The 21808-nt window shown below is 52.2% G+C and overlaps 1 protein-coding gene across 1 annotated transcript in view; it reads right to left on the bottom strand.

The window, feature by feature from the left end:
- Positions 1-77: 77 nt before the first annotated feature.
- The window catches only part of LOC147124740 (cell surface hyaluronidase CEMIP2-like), a 53516-nt gene continuing 31785 nt past the window's right edge, over positions 78-21808 (bottom strand). The window contains exons 5-8 of the mRNA XM_085992441.1: positions 20506-20675; positions 17036-17224; positions 10927-11096; positions 78-300 (exon numbers count right to left, since the gene is read on the bottom strand). Coding sequence (XP_085848567.1) covers positions 157-300; positions 10927-11096; positions 17036-17224; positions 20506-20675 — 673 coding nt within the window. The 3' untranslated portion in view covers positions 78-156. The remainder of the gene's footprint in view (positions 301-10926; positions 11097-17035; positions 17225-20505; positions 20676-21808) is intronic.

Raw genomic sequence — 21808 nt, forward strand, 5'->3', positions numbered from 1 at the left:
CCGGCACAAACCAGTTGAACCGAACGTGCTGTAAATCCTGTGTAATTCTACGTAAAACTAACTTTCCGGAACAGCTGGCAAGAAATACTTACCAATAAGCCATTGTTGTGTGGACGGAGACACATCTAGAGAAACAATGGTGGATTGCGAGGCTTTTCAGGTAGGTTGCGAACTGTAGCCCCCAAGTGTATCCACATCCCCACAGAGGTGAAAGTGCACAGGGTAACTGCCCATAACTTGCTGACCCATGTGCACCAGCTCCACGTTAGAGAGATGAACAGATGTGAAATTCTTCAAAATCTTCAACAAAAGAGGAAAAAAAAGATTAAAATTGGTTTCCTACCTAAAAGGAAACATAATCAATTCTGGTCACCGCCTTTGAAATAATTTTTAGTTTGATTTATTGAAAGTGGTTAGAAACCACAACCCAGACAGTCCTGCCATTCACCGCTGTAGAGTGGAATAACCTCAACAAGGGTTTCAGATAATGCCATGAACACAACAGTAAACCCGTCCAAGGCTGAACCTTTCTGGAGAGAATATGGAGTAGTTGGAGAACTGTGCATCTTCTGGATCGGACCTGTGCCTACATAGTTCTTAATCTTTCAAAAGAGTTGAACGGCATCTCAGGCAAAGAGCAGTCGTTAAAGGCCACCACCAGGAAGGTAAGTAAAACAAAAAATTCACTGACCTGAATATGGAGCAGGAGCGATTGTTCTGACTCTACAATAAAACTGTGGCTCCTGCCGGTCTCCCCGATCTCATTCCCCCCTCTCCCTCCCCCCCTCCAATCTCCCCCCTCTCCCTCCCCCCACCAATCTCCCCCCCTCACCCTCCCCCTCCAATCTCCCCCCTCTCCCTCCCCCTCCAATCTCCCCCCTCTCCCTCCCCCTCCAACTCCCTCCCCTCCAATCTCCCCCCTCTCCCTCACCCTCCCCCTCCAATCTCCCCCCTCTCCCTCTCCCTCCCCCTCCATCTCCCCCCCTCCTCCCCCTCCATCACCCCCCTCTCCCTCCCCCTCCAATCTCCCCCCCTCCCACCCCCTCCAATCTCCCCTCTCCCTCCCCCTCCAATCTCCCCCCTCTCCCTCCCCCTCCAATCTCCCCCCTCTCCCACCCCCTCCAATCTCCCCCCTCACCCTCTCACCCCCCTCCACCTCTCCCTCCCCCTCCAACTCCCCCCTCTCCCACCCCCTCCAATCTCCCCCCCTCCCTCCCCCTCCCCCTCCAATCCCCCCCCTCCACTCCCCTCCAATCTCCCCCCCACCCTCCCCCACCAATCTCCCCCCTCTCCCTCCCCCTCCAATCTCCCCCACTCCCTCCCCCTCCAATCTCCCCCCTCACCACCCCACCAATCCCCCCTCCCCCACCCACCAATCTCCCCCCTCTCCCTCCCCCTCCCCCTCCAATCTCCCCCCTCCCTCCCCCCCCTCCAATCCCCCCTCCCTCCCCCTCCAATCTCCCCCCCTCCCTCCCCCTCCAACTCCCCCCCACCACCCCTCCAATCTCCCCCCTCCCACCCCTCCAATCTCCCACCCCCTCCAATCTCCCCCTCTCCACCCCCTCCAATCTCCCCCCTCTCCCCTCCCCCCCCAACTCCCCCCTCCCTCTCCTCCCCCTCCAACCACCCCCCCTCCCCTCCCCCCTCCCCAACCACCCTCCCCCCTCTCCCTCCCCCCTCCAATCTCCCCCCTCCCTCCCCCTCCAACCTCCCCCCTCTCCCTCCCCCTCCAATCTCCCCACTCCCTCCCCCTCCAATCTCCCCCCTCCCTCCCCCTCCAATCTCCCCCTCTCCCTCCCTCCAACCTCCCCCCTCACCCCTCCCCCTCCCCCTCCAACCTCCCCCTCCACTCCCCCCTCCAACCTCCCCCTCTCCCTCCCCCTCCAACCTCCCCCCTCTCCCTCCCCCTCCAATCTCCCACCCTCCCCTCCCCCTCCAATCTCCCCCCTCCCTCCCCCTCCAATCTCCCCCCTCTCCCTCCCCCTCCAATCTCCCCCCTCTCCCTCCCCCTCCAATCTCCCCCCTCTCCCTCCCCCTCCAATCTCCCCCCTCTCCCATCTCCCCTCTCCTCCATCTCCCCTCCAATCTCCCCCCTCCCACCCCCCTCATCTCCCTCCTCCCTCTCCACCCCCTCATCTCCCCCTCCCCCCCACCCCCCCCTCATCTCCCCCCACTCATCTCCCCCCCCTCTCATCTCCCCCCTCTCCACCCCCCTCTCATCACCCCCCTCTCCCATCTCCCCCCTCTCATCACCCCCCCTCTCCCATCCCCCCCTCTCACACCCCCTCTCCCATCTCCCCCTCTCATCACCCCCCTCTCCACTCCCCCCTCTCATCACCCCCTCTCCCATCTCCCCCCTCATCACCCCCACTCCCTCCCCCCTCTCATCTCCCCCCCTCTCCCCCCCCTCTCATCTCCCCCCCTCTCATCACCCCCCTCTCCCATCTCCCCCCTCTCATCACCCCCCTCTCCCATCTCCCCCCTCTCATCACCCCCTCTCCATCACCCCCCTCTCCCATCTCCCCCCTCTCCCACCCCCTCTCATCTCCCCCCTCTCCCACCCCCCTCTCATCTCCCCCCTCTCCCACCCCCCTCTCATCACCCCCCCTCTCCCACCCCCCTCTCATCACCCCCCCTCTCCCATCTCCCCCCCTCTCATCTCCCCCCTCCATCACCCCCCTCTCCCATCTCCCCCCCTCATCACCCCCCTCTCCCATCTCCCCCTCTCATCACCCCCCTCTCCCATCTCCCCCCTCTCCCACCCCCCTCTCATCTCCCCCCTCTCCCACCCCCTCTCCCACCCCCCTCTCATCACCCCCCCTCATCACCCCCCTCTCCCATCTCCCCCCTCTCATCACCCCCCTCTCCCATCTCCCCCCTCTCATCACCCCCCTCTCCATCTCCCCCCTCTCATCACCCCCCTCTCCCATCTCCCCCCTCTCATCACCCCCCTCTCCCATCTCCCCCCTCTCCCACCCCCCTCTCATCTCCCCCCTCTCCCACCCCCCTCTCATCTCCCCCCTCTCATCTCCCCTCTCTCCCACCCCCCTCTCATCTCCCCCCTCTCCCACCCCTCTCTCATCTCCCCTCTCTCATCTCCCCCCTCTCCCATCTCCCCCTCTCCCACCCCCCTCTCCACCCCCCTCTCATCTCCCCCCTCTCCCTCCCCCTCTCATCTCCCCCCCTCTCCCTCCCCCCTCTCATCTCCCCCCCCTCTCATCTCCCCCCCCTCTCCCACCCCCCTCTCATCACCCCCCTCTCCCATCTCCCCCCTCATCACCCCCCTCTCCCATCTCCCCCCTCTCATCACCCCCCCCTCCCATCTCCCCCTCTCCCATCTCCCCCCTCTCATCACCCCCCTCTCCATCTCCCCCCTCCCACCCCCCTCTCCCACCCCCCTCTCATCTCCCCCTCGTCCCACCCCCCTCTCCCACCCCCCTCTCATCTCCCCCCTCTCCCACCCCCCCTCTCATCTCCCCCCTCTCCCCTCTCCCACCCCCCTCTCATCTCCCCCCTCTCCCACCCCCCTCTCATCTCCCCCCTCTCCCACCCCCCTCTCATCTCCCATCTCCCCCCTCTCCCACCCCCCTCTCCCATCTCCCCCTTCTCCCACCCCCCTCTCCCATCTCCCCCTTCTCCCACCCCCCTCTCATCTCCCCCCTCTCATCTCCCCCCTCTCCCACCCCCCCTCTCATCTCCCCCCTCTCCCACCCCCCTCTCATCTCCCCCCTCTCCCACCCCCCTCTCATCTCCCCCCTCTCCCACCCCCCCTCTCATCTCCCCCCTCTCCCACCCCCCTCTCATCTCCCCCCTCTCCCACCCCCCTCTCATCTCCCCCCTCTCCCACCCCCCCTCTCATCTCCCCCCTCTCCCACCCCCCTCTCATCTCCCCCCTCCTCTCCCTCTCCCACCCCCATCTCATCTCCCCCCTCTCCCACCCCCATCTCATCTCCCCCTCTCCCACCCCCCTCTCATCTCCCCCCTCTCCCACCCCCCTCTCATCTCCCCCCTCTCCCACCCCCCTCTCATCTCCCCCCTCTCCCACCCCCCTCTCATCTCCCCCCTCTCCCACCCCCCTCTCATCTCCCCCTCTCCCACCCCCCTCTCATCTCCCCCCTCTCCCACCCGCCTCTCCCACCCCCCTCTCATCTCCGCCTCTCCCACCCCCCTCTCATCTCCCCCCTCTCCCACCCCCCTCTCATCTCCCCCCTCTCATCTCCCCCCTCTCCCACCCCCTCTCATCTCCCCCCTCTCCCACCCCCCTCTCATCTCCCCCCTCTCCCACCCCCCTCTCATCTCCCCCCTCTCATCTCCCTCTCCCACCCCCCCCCCTCTCATCTCCCTCTCCCACCCCCCTCTCATCTCCCTCTCCCACCCCCCCTCTCATCTCCCTCTCCCACCCCCCTCTCATCTCCCTCTCCCATCCCCTCTCATCTCCACCTCCCTCTCATCTCCCACCCCCCTCTCATCTCCCCCTCCCATCTCCCCCACCCCCCTCTCATCTCCCCCCTCCCCCACCCCCCTCTCATGTCCCCCCTCCCCCACCCCCTCTCATCTCCCCCCTCAAATTCAAATTCAAATCGCTTTATTGGCATGATGACAAGGTACATCTTATGTTGCCAAAGCATCGAAAAACATTCATGGTTGTACACAAAAATACAGATCTATCCATACATTGTATAAACAGATATATCCCTGAGTGTATAAATATACATTCATATAATTTGTGTATACTCTTTTCTTATATTTAGTGGTTGTCCCTCTGTTTATGGCAAGCTGTAACATAGTGTGCCGCTAAGGTTACACAATTTCTCTCTTCCCCTAGTAGGTATGGGAGTTTTTGGTCGTCATTCAAATTTCTGAATTCCAGGCATATTTTTGTGAATTTTGGGTCAAAATTCTCCCTGATGCCCTGATATTTTCCACAAGCTGTGAGGAAGTGCATCTCTGTCTCCACCACTCCCTGACTGCAGTGAGAGCATATCCTGTCCTCTCTTGGTAGCCGGGTCTGTCTGTGTCTACCTTTTTCCAATCGCCAGGCTATGTTCACTAAGTCTGTACATTGTCAAAGTTTTTCTCAGTTTGCTATCCTTTACCATGGTCAGGTAATCAGCCATGTTGTATTGTCTGTTTAGGGCCAAGTAGCAATTGAGTTTGCTTTGGGTTTTTGTTGTTTCTGCCCAATATGACAGATATTTTTCCTTTTGCTTAGCGATGATTGTGTTGGGTCGAATTCTTTGTGTTACGCTGTCACTGTCCTGGGGCTGGTTATTGTTAGTAGTGTTAGTAGTTACTTCACTGAGTCCCAGGACTAGTTGACTGAGGGTATTCTTCTTTATGGTCCTCTCTTGGCATTTCAGGACTTCGTAATGATAGCATTGGGGGTTGCTCATTTCTAGGTGTTTCCAAAATTTGGTGGCTCTTTTTTGGATAGTGATTATTAATGGATATTGGCCTAGTTCTGCCCTGCATGCATTGTTTAGTGTTTTCCTTTGAGTCCGGAGGATATTTTTACAGAATTCTGCATGTAGGATCTCAATTGGGTGTTTGTCCCATTTTGCAAATTCTTGTTGTGTTAGCGGTCCCCACACCTCACTGCCATAGAGTGCAATTGGTTCAATTACTGATTTGAAAATTTTGAGCCAAATGCTAATTGGGATTTCTATTTGGATTGATTTTTTAATGGCATAGAAAGCCCTTCTTGCTTTCTCTTTCAGTTCATTCACAGCCAGATGAAAATTTCCCGTAGAACTGACTTTTAAGCCCAAGTATGTGTAGTCAGTGGTTTGTTCAATTTTGGTTGTTCCTAGTGTGAAATTTATTTTGGGTCCCTGATGTCTGGATCTTTGCTGGAACACAAGGACTTTGTTTTTTTGGGATTTATTGTCAGGGCCCAGGTCTGGCAGAATGACTCCAGCAGATCCAGGTTCTGCTGTAGACCCTCCTTAGTTGGTGACAGCAGAACCAGGTCATCTGCATAGAGGAGGAATTTAACCTTGGATTCATATAGGGTGAGGCCGGGTGCTGTAGATTGTTCAAGTAGTTTTGCCAATTCATTTATGTAAATATTAAAGAGTGTCGGTGAGATGGGCAAGCCCTGCATCACGCCCCGCCCCGCCCCTGTGGGAAGTATTTTGTTTGTTTGTCTCCAATTTTAACTGCACATTTGTTGTTTGTATACCTTGATTTAATTACATCATATGTTTTTCCCCCTACCCCGCTTTCGATAAGTTTCAGGAATAAACCGTCGTGCCAGATGGAATCGAAAGCCTTCTGGAAATCTATAAAGCATGCGTAGATTTTGCTTTTGTTTTGATGAACGTGTTTGTCAATTAGGGTCTGTAGGGTGAAGATATGATCTGATGTTCTATAGTTTGGCAGGAATCCAATTTGGCTTTTACTCAAGACATTGTGCTCCTCAAGGAAGTTTATAAGTCTTTTGTTTATGATACTACAGAATACCTTCCCCAGGTTACTGTTTACACAGATGCCTCGATAATTATTTGGGTCGACTTTGTCCCCACTTTTGTATATGGGCGTTATGAGTCCTTTGTTCCAGATATCAGGGAAGTAACCGACACTCAGAACCAAGTTGAAGAGTTTTAGGATAGCCAGTTTCATTTTATCGTCTGTGTGTTTAATCATCTCGCTTATTAGTATGCCGTCTGCACCGCAAGCTTTTCCTGGTCGCAGGTCCTTCAGTTTTTCAAATAGTTCTTTTTCTGTTATTATGGAGTCTAGCGGGTTTTGGTTATCTTTTATGGCCATTTCAAGCTTTTCCAGTTTTTTGCATATTTGGTGTTGCTCTGGCCTTAGTGTGTTTTTCTGGTATAATTTTTCAAAGTGGTTTTCCCATGTGTCTCCATTTTGAATGGCCAATTCGTCGTGTTGTTTTTTGTGTAATGTATTCCAGTTGTCCCAGAAACAATTGGAATCAATGGATTCCTCAATGGAGCTGAGTGTATTCTTAATATACTGCTCTTTTTTGGTTGAGTGTGTTTCTGTATTGTGTTAGTGTCTGACAATAAGTAAGGCGTAATTCCTCGTTTTCTGGCTGTCTGTGTTTTTGGTTTGATATTTTTCTAAGTTTTTTTCCTCATGTAATGGCAATCTGGGTCAAACCATTTTTCATAGTTTTTTCTTTTGGGTTTGTTCTTGCGAGCTTTCAAGTTTGACCTTGTTGCCAAATTATCAAAAATATTGTTTAGGTTATTCACTGCCTGGTTTACGCCTTCTTTATTGTGAGTGTATATGTTATCCAGAAAGGTGTCCAAGAGAGCTTGAGTTGATTCATTGCTAATTGCTTTCTGGTATTTTTCCGTGCTGTTTTTGGCCCATCTGTACGATTTTTTGGTGTTGTACAGTTTACTGGGTTGTGTTTCTGTGTTGGTTGTTTCTGTCTTTTTAAGATACATAGTAATTTGACTGTGGTCTGACAGTGTTGTTTGTGGTTTGACTGTGAATGCTCCCCCACCCCCTCTCATCTCCCACCTCCCCCGTCCCCCTCTCATCTCCCCCTCCCCCACCCTCTCTCATCTCCCCCCTCCGCCCTCTCATGTCCCTTTCCCACCCCCCCTCTCATGCCCCCCCCTCCCCCCTCTCATGTCCCCCCTCTCCCACCCGCCCTCTGATGTCCCCCCTCTCCCACCCCTCCTCTGATGTCCCCCCTCTCCCACCCCCCCCTCTCATGTCCCCCCTCTCCCGCCCCCCTCTCATGTCCCCCCTCTCCCGCCCCCTCATATCCCCCTCCCCCACCCCCCCTCCCCCGCCCCTCTCCCCCACCCCCGCCCCCCCTCTCATGTCCCCCCTCTCCCGCCCCCTCTCATGTCCCCCCTCTCCCGCCCCCCCCTCATGTCCCCCCCTCTCCCGCCCCCCTCTCATGTCCCCCCTCTCCCGCCCCCCTCTCATGTCCCTCTCCCGCCCCCCCTCTCATGTCCCCCCCTCTCCCGCCCCCCCTCTCATGTCCCACCTCACCCGCCCCCCCTCTCATGTCCCCCCTCACCCGCCCCCCCTCTCATGTCCCACCTCACCCGCCCCCCCTCTCATGTCCCACCTCACCCGCCCCCCCTCTCATGTCCCCCCTCACCCGCCCCCCCTCTCATGTCCCCCCTCACCCGCCCCCCCTCTCATGTCCCCCCTCTCCCGCCCCCTCTCATGTCCCCCTCCCCCCACCCCCCCTCTCATCTCCCCCCGCCCCCTCTCATCTCCCCTGCCCCCTCTCATCTCCCCCTCTCAACTCCCCCTCCCCCGCCCCCTCTCATCTCCCCCCCCCCCTCTCATCTCCCCCTCCCCCCCTCTCATCTCCCCCTCCCCCCCTCTCAACTCCCCCCGCCCCCACCCCCCTCTCAACTCCCCCCTCCCCCACCCCCCTCTCAACTCCCCCACCCCCCTCTCAACTCCCCCACCCCCCTCTCACTCCCCCACCCCCCTCTCAACTCCCCCCTCCCCCACCCCCCTCTCAACTCCCCCCTCCCCCACCCCCCTCTCAACTCCCCCTCCCCCACCCCCCTCTCAACTCCCCCCTCCCCCACCCCCCTCTCAACTCCCCCCTCCCCCACCCCCCTCTCAACTCCCCCCTCCCCCACCCCCCTCTCAACTCCCCCCTCCCCCACCCCCTCTCAACTCCCCCCTCCCCCACCCCCTCTCAACTCCCCCCTCCCCCACCCCCCTCTCAACTCCCCCCTCCCCCACCCCCCTCTCAACTCCCCCCTCCCCCACCCCCCTCTCAACTCCCCCCTCCCCCACCCCCCTCTCAACTCCCCCCTCCCCCACCCCCCTCTCAACTCCCCCCTCCCCCACCCCCCTCTCAACTCCCCCCTCCCCCACCCCCCTCTCAACTCCCCCCTCCCCCACCCCCCTCTCAACTCCCCCCCTCCCCCACCCCCCTCTCAACTCCCCCCTCCCCCACCCCCCTCTCAACTCCCCCCTCCCCCACCCCCCTCTCAACTCCCCCCTCCCCCACCCCCCTCTCAACTCCCCCCTCCCCCACCCCCCTCTCAACTCCCCCCTCCCCCACCCCCTCTCAACTCCCCCCTCCCCCACCCCCTCTCAACTCCCCCCTCCCCCACCCCCCTCTCAACTCCCCCCTCTCAACTCCCCCCCTCCCCACCCCGTCTCAACTCCCCCCTCCCCCTCTCAACCTACCCCTCAACTCCCCCCTCCCCCATCCTTTCATCTTCCAACTCCCCCCTCTCCCCCCCTCTCATCTCCCCCCTCCCCCACCCCCTCCCATCTCCCCCATTCTCCTCTCATCTCCCCCCTCCCCCACCCCCTCCAATCTCCCCCCTCTCCCACCCCCTCCCCCACCCCCTCCAATCTCCCCCCTCTCCCACCCCCCTCCAATCTCCCCCCTCTCCCACCCCCCTCCAATCTCCCCCCTCTCCCACCCCCCTCCAATCTCCCCCCTCTCCCACCCCCCTCCAATCTCCCCCCTCTCCCACCCCCCTCCAATCTCCCCCCTCTCCCACTCCCCTCCAATCTCCCCCCTCTCCCACCCCCCTCCAATCTCCCCCCTCTCCCACCCCCTCCAATCTCCCCCCTCTCCCACCCCCTCCAATCTCCCCCCTCTCCCACCCCCTCCAATCTCCCCCCTCTCCCACCCCCCTCCAATCTCCCCCCTGTCCCACCCCCCTCCAATCTCCCCCCTCCAATCTCCCCCATCTCCCACCCCCCTCCAATCTCCCCCATCTCCCACCCCCCTCCAATCTCCCCCGTCCCACCCCCCACCAATCTCCCCCGTCCCACCCCCCACCAATTTCCCCCCTGTCCCACCCACCTCCAATCTCCCCCCTGTCCCACCCCCCTCCAATCTCCCCCCTGTCCCACCCCCCTCCAATCTCCCCCCTGTCCCACCCCCCTCCAATCTCCCCCCTCTCCCAACCTCTTCCAATCTCCCCCCTCTTCCATTCTCCCCCCTCTCCCATTTCCAATCTCCCCCCTCTTCCATTCACCCTCCTCTCCCACCCTCTTCCATTCTCCCCCCTCTCCCATTCTCCCCCCTCTCCCATTCTCCCCCCTCTCCCATTTCCAATCTCCCCCCGGCTCTCCCCCCACCCCCCCAATCTCGAGCTCCCCTCCCACTCCCCTTTTCCCCTCTCCACCCACTCCGTTGCCAGCGTCCCCCATTAGTCGATCTTCATCTTCTGCCCGACTGGTGTCCTGGTGACACTAGAGGACCAATTTTGCATTGTCCTCTCGCCCAACAGTTCCAGCACGGTGGCTCCAGTTTGCCACTGGCCTCGCACTCGGAAGTCGAGTGGGAACTAATTTCTCAGGCATGGTATGGCTCTTGCACAAAATGGGATGTGGGGAATGAGTCCCGGTCCCTTCCCCTCCAAATTCTCTCGAAACTCTCTTAATAAATAAAAAATAAATCCAATAAGAAATTCAGGAGAAACTTCTTTACCCAGAGAGTGGTGAGAATGTGGAACTCACTACCACAGGGAGTGGTTGAGGCGAATAGTATAGATACATTTAAGGGGAAGCTAGATAAACACATGAGGGGGAAAGGAATAGAAGGAGATGCTGATAGTTTGAGATGAGGTGGGGTGGGAGGAGGCTCGTGTGGAGCGTAAACACCGGCACAGACCAGTTGGGTCGAATGGCCTGTTTCTGTGCTGTACATGCTATGTAATTCTCCCATGAGGCGCTGGAGGATTATGTCGGCATCTTAACTGCAAAAATGGTATAGATGGTAAACCAATGAAACAGAGATGGTAAACTGGATAGCTGGATTCTTGTTCTATTGTTCCTCTATGAACATTCATAATTTCCCTAAATTCTCTGAGAATAAAGGTTTGAAGAAGAATGGAAAAGGTTGCTGTAGTCATAATTAAAGTTAGAACCCACTTTGTCACAGAAGGTCTACAGTCAAACTTCAGATAGGACAGACGGTAACTACTGTTTGTCATAATCAATCAGACTTACCTTTAGATGTCCTCCAAATGTGTCATGCTTAAAGAACTGGCACCAGTTGTCCCCATAGCAGGAATCTTCCATCTCCCCCTCAATGACAATGTTCCTCGTCAATATTCCCACCTCTGCCCTCATGTCTATCCCATCCACAATCTCTCCAATGTGAAGAAATTGGGCCCTTCCTGAAAGAGGAGGCAATAAAGATAATAAGTGTGGAGAGGTTTTATGCCAGCAAAATATTCCAAGGAACTGCACATTTGAGATATGGTGACAAAACACAAACCCCAGAATCATGATGCAAATCAGACATTTTAGATGTCTTGGGTTGTCTGAAACTAGGGGTCATCAATATAAGATAGTCACTAATAAATCCAATAGGGAATTCAGGAGAAACTTCTTTACCCAGAGAGTGGTGAGAATGTGGAACTCACTACCACAGGGAGTAGTTGAGGCGAATAGTATAGATACATTTAAGGGGAAGCTAGATAAACAGATGAGGGAGAAAAGAATAGGAGATGCTGATAGGGTGAGATGAAGAGGGGTGGGAGGAGGCTCGTGTGGAGCAGAAACACCGGCACAGACCTGTTGGGTCGAATGGCCTGTTTCCGTGCTGTATATTGTATGTAATTCCCATTCTCTGATCACATTTTAATCTTTAAGAGTTCCACTTGTGTTTACGGTGTTACCTCACTGGTAGTAGTGCACATCCTATGATGAATCCAGCTTCACACTCACTCTATGCCTAATTAGAAGTGTGTTCTTTATTGATATATACTGTTAGCAGGAAGGGAGTTTAGAAATAGATAAGGGAGAACCAGCGGATGTGGTGTATTTGGACTTTCAGAAAGCTTTCGATAAGCATTCGTAACAAAATAGACGAGTTAATGGCACAAATAACTACATATGGGTATGATCTTGTGGCCATTACAGAAACATGGCTGCAGGGTGACAATGCCTGGGAATTAAACATACCAGGTTATTTAACGATCAGGAAGGACAGGCAGGAAGGAAGGGGAGGTGGGGTGGCTATGTTAATAAAGGAAGGAATCACTGTAATACACAGAAATGATATTGGGTCAAAAGATCAGGATAATGAAACAGTTTGGGTGGAGGTAAGGAATAACAAGGGGAAAAAAACACTAGTGGGCGTAGTCTATAGGCCTTCGAACAGTGGCAACTCTGTTGGACGGAGTATCAATCAGGAAATAGTTGAGGCTTGTAATAAGGGAACATCTATAATTATGGGGGATTTTAACTATCATATTAATTGGACAAATCAAATTGGGCAGGGCTGCCTTGAGGATGAGTTCATTGAGTGTATTAGGGATGGGTTTCTTGAGCAGTATGTAACTGAACCGACCAGGGGGCAAGCAACCTTAGATCTGGTCCTGTGTAACGAGACAGGATTCATTAAAAATGTCCTAGTAAAGGATCCCCTTGGAATGAATGACCATAACATGGTTGAATTCCATATTCAATTAGAGGGTGAGAAGGTTGGATCTCAAACAAGCATGCTAAGCTTGAATAAAGGAGACTATGAAGGTATGAGAGCGGAATTGAGTAGAGTGGATTGGGAAAATAGATTAAAGAGTAAGACGATACATGATCAGTGGTGTACATTGAAGGAGTTATTTTACAACTTCCAAAAAATATATATTCCACTGAGAAGAAAAGGGTGTAAAAGAAAAGACAGCCATCCGTGGCTAAGTAAAGAAATTAAGGATAGTATTCGACTAAAAACAAGGGCATATAAGGTAGCCAAATCTAGTGGGAGGATAGAGGATTGGGAAAACTTTAAAAGACAGCAAAAAAATAACAAAAAGTTTGATTAAGAAAGGGAAGATAGATTATGAAAGTAAATTAGCAAAAAATATAAAAACAGATAGTAAGAGTTTTTATTAGTTATATAAAAAGAAAAAGGGTGGCTAAAGTAAATGTTGGTCCCTTAGAGGATGAGACTGGGAAATTAATGGTGGGAAATATGGAGATGGCAAAAACACTGAATGAATATTTTATATCAGTCTTTACAGTAGAAGACACTAAGAATATCCCAACACTGGACAAACAGGGGGCTAAAGGGGGGGAGGAGCTAAACACGATCAAAATCACTAAGGAAGTGGTACTCGGTAAAATAATGGGACTCAAGGCGGATAAATCACCTGGACCTGATGGCTTACATCCTAGGGTCTTGAGGGAAGTGGCGGTAGGGATTGTGGATGCATTGGTAATAATTTTCCAAAACTCCCTGGACTCAGCAAAGGTCCCGGCAGACTGGAAAACTGCTAATGTAACACCCTTATTTAAAAAGGGCAGTAGACAGAAGGCTGGAAACTATAGACCGGTTAGCCTAACATATGTGGTAGGTAACATTTTGGAGTCCATTATTAAGGAGACAGTAACAGGACATTTGGATAATCATAATTTAATAGGACAAAGTCAGCATGGTTTTATGAAGGGGAAGTCATGTTTGACAAATTTGCTGGAGTTCTTTGAGGAAGTAACATATAGGGTGGATAAAGGGGAACCAGTGGACGTAGTGTATTTAGACTTCCAAAAGGCATTTGACAAGGTGCCACACAAAAGATTATTGCTTAAGATAAAAAATCACGGGATTGGGGGTAATATTCTGGCATGGATAGAGGATTGGCTATCTAACAAAAGGCAGAGAGTTGGGATAAATGGTTCATTCTCAGACTGGCAATCAGTAACCAGTGGTGTTCCGCAGGGGTCAGTGCTGGGTCCCCAACTCTTTACAATCTATATTAACGATTTGGAGGAGGGGACCGAGTGTAACATATCAAAGTTTGCAGATGATACTAAGATGGGAGGGAAAGTAGTGAGTGAGGAGGACATAAAAAACCTGCAAGGGGACATAGACAGGCTAAGTAAGTGGGCAGAGATTTGGCAGATGGAATACAATACTGGAAAGTGTGAGGTTATGCGCTTTGGCAGGAAAAATCGTAGAGCAAGTTATTATCTTAATGGCAAGAAACTGGAAAGTACTGAAGTACAAAGGGATCTGGGGGTCCTGGTGCACGAAACTCAAAAGGTTAGTATGCAGGTGCAGCAAGTGATTAAGAAGGCCAATGGAATGTTGGCTTTCATTGCTAGGGGGATAGAATATAAAAATAGGGAGGTATTGCTTCAGTTGTACAAGGTATTGGTGAGACCGCACCTGGAATACTGCGTACAGTTTTGGTGTCCATACTTAAGAAAGGACATACTTGCTCTCGAGTCAGTACAAAGAAGGTTCACTCGGTTAATCCCGGGGATGAGGGGATGGACATATGAGGAGAGGTTGAGTAGATTGGGACTCTACTCATTGGAGTTCAGAAGAATGAGAGGCGATCTTATTGAAACATATAAGATTGTGAAAGGGTTGGATCGAGTGGATGCGGGGAGGATGTTCCCGATGATGGGTGAAACTAGAACTAGGGGGCATAGTCTTAGAATAAGGGGCTGCTCTTTCAAAACTGAGATGAGGAGGAACTACTTCACTCAGAGGGTGGTAGGTCCATGGAATATGCTGCCCCAAAAAGCTGTAGAAGCTACATCATTACATAAATTTAAAACAGAAATAGACAGTTTCCTAGAAGTAAAGGGAATTAAGGGTTACAGGGAGCGGGCAGGAATTTGGACATGAGTCTAGGTTCGGATCGGTCATGGCCCTGTGCGTAGCGGAGCGGGCCCAGGGGCCGTGTAGCCTGATCCTGCTCCTATTTCGGGTGTCTAATTCTGTTAGATTCAGGAGATGGTTCTGTGATAGTGGATTGGCGGTTAGGATCAGATCAGCCATGATCTTATTGAATGGCGGAGCAGGCTCGAGGGGCCGATTGGCCTACACCTGCTCCTATTTCTTATGTTCTTATGTCCCGCATAAGAGATTAGCGTGTAAAGTTAAGGCACATGGGATTGGGGGTAAGGTACTGACTTGGATAAAGACCTGGTTGGCAGACAGGAAGCAAAGAGTTGGAATAAACGGCTCTTTTTCCGAGTGGCAGGCAGTGACTAGTGGGGTACCGCAGGGATCGGTCCTAGGACCCCAGCTATTCACAAAATATATAAATGATCTAGATGAGGGAACTAGATGTAATATCTCCAAGTTTGCAGACGACACAAAGCTGGGTGGGCGTGTGTGCTGTGAGGATACCGAGAAACTCTAGTATGATTTGGACAGGTTGGGTGATTGGGCAGAAGCATGGCAGATGCAGTACAACGTGGATAAATGCGAGGTTATCCACTTTGGTGGCAAAAAACAGGATGGCAGATTATTATCTGAACGGCAATAGATTGGGAGAAGGGGAAGTTCAACGAGCCTTAAGAAATATATCCACTCGTTCTTGAATATATTTAATGAATTGGCCTCTACTGCCTTCTGTGCTAGAGAATTCCACAGGTTCACCACTCTCTGGGTGAAGAAATTCCTCATTTCTGTCCTAAATGGCTTACCCCTTATCCTTAGACTGTGACCCCTGGTTCTGGACTCCCCGGCCATTGGGAACATCCTTCCTGCATCTAGTCTGTCCAGTCCTGTCAGAATTTTATAAGTTTCAATGAGATCCCCTCTCATTCTTCTAAACTCCAGCGAGTATAAGCCCAATCGACCCAATCTCTCCTCATACGTCATTCCTGCCATCCCAGGTATCAGCCTGGTGAATCTTCGCTGAACTCCTTCCATGTCAAGAACATCCTTCCTCAGATAAGGCGACCAAAACTGCACACAATACTCAAGATGTGGTCTCACCAAGGCCCTGTACAACTGCAGCAAGACATCCTTATTCCTGTACTCAAACCCCCTCGCTACGAAGGCCAACATACCATTTGCCGTCTTAACCGCCTGCTGCACCTGCATGCTTACCTTCAGCGACTGGTGCACAAGGACACCCAGGTCTCGTTGCACTTCCCCTTCTCCCAATCTATTTCCATTCAGATAATAATCTGCCTTCCTGTTTTTGCCACCAAAGTGGATAACCTCACATTTATCCACGTTATATTGCATCTGCCATGCTTCTGCCCAATCACCCAACCTGTCCAAATCATCCTGGAGTTTCTCGGCATCCTCCTCACAGCACACACATCTACCCAGCTTTGTGTCGTCTGCAAACTTGGAGATATTACATCTAGTTCCCTTGTCTAGATCATTAATATACATTGTGAATAGCTGGGGTCCAAGGACCGATCCCTGCGGTACCCCACTAGTCACTGCCTGCCACTCGGAAAAAGACCCGTTTATTCCAACTCTTTGCTTTCTGTCTGCCAACCAGTTCTCTATCCAAGTCAATACCTTGCCCCCAATCCCATGTGCCTTAACTTTACACGCTAATCTCTTATGCGGGACCTTATCGAAAGCCTTCTGAAAGTCCAAATACACCACATCCACTGGTTCTCCCTTATCTATTTTACCAGTTACATCCTCAAAAAATTCCAGTAGATTAGTCAAGCATGATTTACCTGTTTTGGGCGTTCAAGCAGCAGTTCGCACCTCGCTAAAGTGCGATTACCCGTCATTAGGTCCCTTCAGGCAGCCTCACTGCCCACCTACAGTCACCCCTCGCACTCTGCCCCCAGCCCCCCCCCCACCCAACCACTACCCCACCCAAGGCCTCTAGAACGCCTGCGATTGCTGCTCCCAAACAAGTAACAAAAAATGTGGGGCACCTTCCCTCACAGCCTGCTGAAAATCAAGCTACATTTACCTGCTGTTGCGGTGAAACTGACCAGAGGGGAAACTGACCAGTGTGTATTTCAGCCCTGTTCAGCTCTCCACAGCTGAATGAGGCGAAAAGCTACCAGCTTGCACAGCTTGTCTGCAGCCAGGAACGTTTCCCCCAAAGATAATTCAAAACAGCAAAGAAAAGATGCTCAAAGTGTCCACCTTTCCTACTGAGTGAGATTTGGTGCGTCTGTGGAATTTTCCAGTGTATTTTTTCCTTTATTGGCCCTGGGATTTTTCTCTGTTTTGTTGCCTCTCCTGGGAGATTAGATAGCTGTGGAGTGGGGATGGGAGGAAGTGGTTAGTCACGATGATCCGGCCACCATGAGTGTGTGGGGTAGGCTTGAAGGACCAGCCAGTCTTTTCCTGCCCATCAATTCAGTGTGTTGGTAACAGCATTTCACATACCTCTGACTTTGACCTGACTACCTTTGCACTCGGGACAAGAAAGGACGGTAAATTCTTCAGCCTGATGCATGGAGTAATCGGTACTCGCAATGACGATCTGGTCATCCTTCTCCCAGCCTTCTACCTCATCCAGCAGGTCCAAGATTAAGCCCCCAGAAACTTCTACTTGGAACTCTGCCAGTGGAATCCCTAATCCGCACAGGAGGAGTAAGAGAAAGACAAAAAAAATTATAATCCCAACAACTTGGTATTTTTTTCCTCCTGCGAGTAGTTTTGAAATTACTAAAATGGAAAGGTTAGAAAATGGAAGTTTCAAATAAACTGTTAATCTGTGCAATTTTGCTCCTCAGAATTGTAAACAGTAATACAGGCAGTAAACGTTAATTACATAGGGGGAATTTTTCGGGGGGGGGGGTCAGTGGGCGCATTTGGCAGCGGGTCAGGTGGGAACAATTTTTTTTTCAAACAGCGGGTCGGGAACCTTTCATAGACCCGACATGCAGCGGCGGGGGAAACAAATTAGGTCATTATGACCTTGTTAATTGCCCATTAAACAGTATTTTGAGCTCACCTTTACATTTTGCGAGGTCGCCCACGGGGTCCATGCTGCTCGGGGATCATGTCAGGTATGGGGGTCGAGAGTTGTATGACCATGGGATCATCTCATTACTCGACAGCTGCAAATGTGCTATAAAAGCTCCCATCTCACAGCTGTTCACTTTCCAAGCTCAGAAGCTGTTGTTTACTGCATTTGGAAGACACATTGAGCTGTATGCAGGTTGCAAGTATTTGGAGCAAACTCTCTATCCAGTGTCACCTCATTGGAGCAACCCCTCTCACCATTTACAGATCGCTTCTGTCATTTCAAGTTTACCTGCCATCTATTACATCAGCATCGGTGCCCTTGAAACTATCTCACCTTGGTCCTCAGAATCCCACCACGATCAGCCCCAACACCAACAGCACCAGGCACACCAGCAGCACCAACAACACCACCAACCTTCTCCGCAATCAACTGATGCTGCACAGGACATCAGCACCCGACCACATTGCTGCCCGGGATGCCAGGGATGGCCTCACCATGGCCAGATTTACTTCACTTGAAGCTGTACACCCTGGCCTCCACATGATGCACCAGGTTGGCACCACCCCACACCAACACCATAAAGCATCCCTACAATGCCCAAGCCATTCCTTTCATACTCATCACCATTGCGGGGGATACTGTTATGTCTCACCATTCACTGCAACTCACTAAGCCACTTCCAAAGGTGCACACAAATCTGTCCAAGAACACAAAGTGTTGAAAATAAAGGTTTGAATGATTGACACCACATTAACAGAAACTTGACACCACATTAACAGAAACTTTACATGAACATTGCATAAAACACCCAAGTGCCTACCCTTGTGTGTTGTTAGTTGGTATGATTGGACTAGGATGAGGGCGAGTATGAGGGGTGGCTATTGAGATGGGGAAGTGATAATGTAGATAGAGAGGGATGGGTGGAGGTGCAAGGTAAGTTGGTGTGAGTAAGAATGTGCAGGAGTAGGCTAAGGAAGGCAGAGTGATGGAGATGTGTTGAGTGGCACAGCAGGATGAGGTTGAATATGGCTTTGCAGTAACATTTTGTGATCTACTGAGATCATTGAAAGGTTTGCGCCACTGCAGCCTGGTCCTCCTGACAACATCCCTGCTTGTGTCCTCCTGTGCAATGTGCAACCAGGCTGCGTTGATCTCCTGGGGAGGTCTCTTCCACCCATTGGAAGGAAAGAGAACCTCCCTGCATGCTGTGACTCCCTCCATAAGCATATGAAGAGAGTCATGGGAGAGCCTGGGTGCAGCCCTGCACCTCAGTGCAGTCATCGTCAGTGTTTGCAGCACTTCAATGCTGTAGAACACTGACAGCACAACTGTCAAAATCAATTTGCACATGGTCCCTTTAAGAAAACCAGAGGCTGACGCATCATCAAATGACGTCATCAGACCGGCTTCCTTCAATTGGCTGGTAAACGCGCTGGGCGGGTTTAACAAGCCCAATCAACGTAAAATCATTCTACAGAGCGGGCTGCCCCCGCCATGGACCCGCCGAGGTAGGGGAAATCGCGGCCATAGAATTTATAGCACAGAAACTGGCCATTCAACCCAACTGATCCATGCCAGTGTTTATTCTCCACACGAGCCTCCTCCCACCCCTCTTCATCTAACCCCATCAACATATCCTTCAATTCCTTTCTCCCTCATGTGCTTCTCTCGCTTCCCCTTAAATGTATCTGTGCTATTCGTCTCAACCACTCCCTGTGGTAGTGAGTTCCACATTCTCACCACTCTCTGGGTAAAGAAGTTTCTCCTGAATTCCCTATTGGATTTATTAGCGACTATCTTATATTGATGGCCCCTAGTTTTGGACTCCCCACAAGTGGAGACATCTTCTCTACGTCTACCCTATTAAACCCCCTTCATAACGCTAAAGACCTCGATCAGGTCACCTCTTTATTTTAAAGAGAAGAGCTCCAGCCTGTTCAGTCTTTCCTGATAGGTATAACCTCTCAGTCCTCAAGGTTGAACGAGCAATGAATTCCCCTTGGCTCATCCTCACTGTAGAATGATTTTGTGGATGGGATGCGGCTTAAAGAAAAATAATGGTCTGGGGAAGGAGAAAAGAGTGTCAAAGATTCTCGCTCTTGATCTCTATCTCGTGGCTCCAACATGTGCGTGCGGGACATCAGACGAGGACAGTATTGGCCTGAGCTTTGATGCTGCCATGGTTGGACAGACTGCCAACACTTACTGCCTAGGTGGAACTGATCTATCACAAATAAATGGGCTTTCTCCCATTCTGAAAAATTATTTTGGCCACAAGCAGTCCACTTGATCAGAGGCCATCCACCACCTTAAACATTCACTCCCTCCACCACCGGCATACCGTGGCTGCATTGTGTACCATCTACAAGATGCACTGCAGCAACTCGCCAAGGCTTCTTCGACAACACCTTCCAAACCCACAACTGCTGCCCTCTAGAAGGACAAGGGCAGCAGGTGCATAAGAACACCACCACCTTCAGGTTCCCCTCCAAGTCACACATCATCCCAACTTGGGACATATATCAGCCAACCCTTCATCGTTGCTGGGTCAAACTCCTGAAACTCCCTCCCTAACAGCACTGTGGGAGTACCTTCACCACACAGACTGCAGCGGTTCAAGAAGGTGGCTCACCACCACCTTCTCAAGGGGCAACAAATGCTGGCCTTGCCAGCGATGCCCACATCCCAAGAGTGATTTTTTTCGAAATGAAAACATGCCCACTTGGGTGATATAACGGAGCTTGGAAGCGCTTTGCGGAGGCAAGGACAGAAACTAGAAGAAAATAACAAGCCTCCTGTAAAATGTCAAGTCACACACAATGCAGAACACAGGTATCTTGAATAAAACATAATAAGCCAAGCAAAAAAAAATAATTTTGGGTACCTTGTTTCCATTGACTCGAGGCAGATACTGCAAACTTCACTCCATCCACGGTGACAAACTCCCTATGGGCTATCGCTTTTCCTCCTGTGTCATGGTTCTCATAGTCTCTCACTGATTCACTGCAGGATGAGTTACCACTGCCAATCACACTCACAAGAGCCCACGCTTGTCTGTCCATTAAAACCGGAAAAAAAATTACAAAGGAATCATCTTCTCGTAGGAGAACAAAGGGGGAGAAATTCGGTATCGCCCCATTTGGGGCGCAATTATCGGCCGGGCGCAAAGATTAGCGCCTGGCGCTAATTATCGCCTCCGACTGCAAACTTGGCTTTTATCGCCCCTGGAGGTGATTGGAGCGCTAAATCAGGCGCTTCACATCTGTCTTAAGGCGCAAAGGCCAAGCAGCGAGGCACTACCTCACAGCGCTGGCGAACTCATATGATGTCAGTCAGCAATGGAACACAGACACACTGGCACCGGCCAATTCTTAAAGGGGACTTCTAATGAATGGTCATCGACCTGAAACGTTAACTCTGTTTCTCTCTTCACAGATGCTGCTTGACCTGCTGAGTTTCTCCAGCATTTTCTGTTTTTATCTTAAAAGGGAGGGTTTATCTTGGTCTCCATCCACATCCTGTTCATTGCAGCCTCGAATCTCGGCCTGGAGAGACCTGTACATCAAATCTTCTGGAAAGAACAATGGAGAGACCCAGGGAAAGAACTCAAGAGTACAGCCCCCACAGTCTCTTCTAAATAGATACAAGGAAGGGCAAATCAAAATGAACCTGCAAAGTGCTGCTCAGTACCCAAAACTCCTTCACACAGTGTAGAATCTCTCCAGAAGTCTCTCTCTCTCTCTCTCAGAATGCGTGGTGCAAAAATGTCACCAACAAAAAAAGGCAGGAAGCGGTCGCCTTTAAATAGCGCTCCCCCAGTTCCTTCCCGACTGCAAAACGCTCCCCTCAACCTGTCGTTGCTAGCGGCAGGCGTTAAGGCAGGGGGCGCCACTCAATTTCCAGTCCGGGGCGCTACCGGGGCGTTGCGTACTCGACTGACATCACGATCTGCTGGCGCAGGAGATCGTGGCGGTAGTATTTAGTGCCGCCGCAAAATGTCCGGTCAATTTCGCGAGAGGCGCAGATATCGCCGCGCCCGGGCGCTAGTTGGTTTGCGCCCCACTTAGCGCCCTCTCAAGGCGCTAACGGGTGGCGCTACCAACTGAATTTTTCCCCCAAAGAGTCACTGCAGTGACCAAGGTGTTATTAGTCATGAGCTTCAGCCCGGGAGCACTATCTTAACACCT

Source organism: Somniosus microcephalus, chromosome 1 (assembly GCF_052327205.1).
Source record: "Somniosus microcephalus isolate GS21.2 chromosome 1, FLI_Smic_1.0, whole genome shotgun sequence".
NCBI lineage: Eukaryota > Metazoa > Chordata > Chondrichthyes > Squaliformes > Somniosidae > Somniosus > Somniosus microcephalus.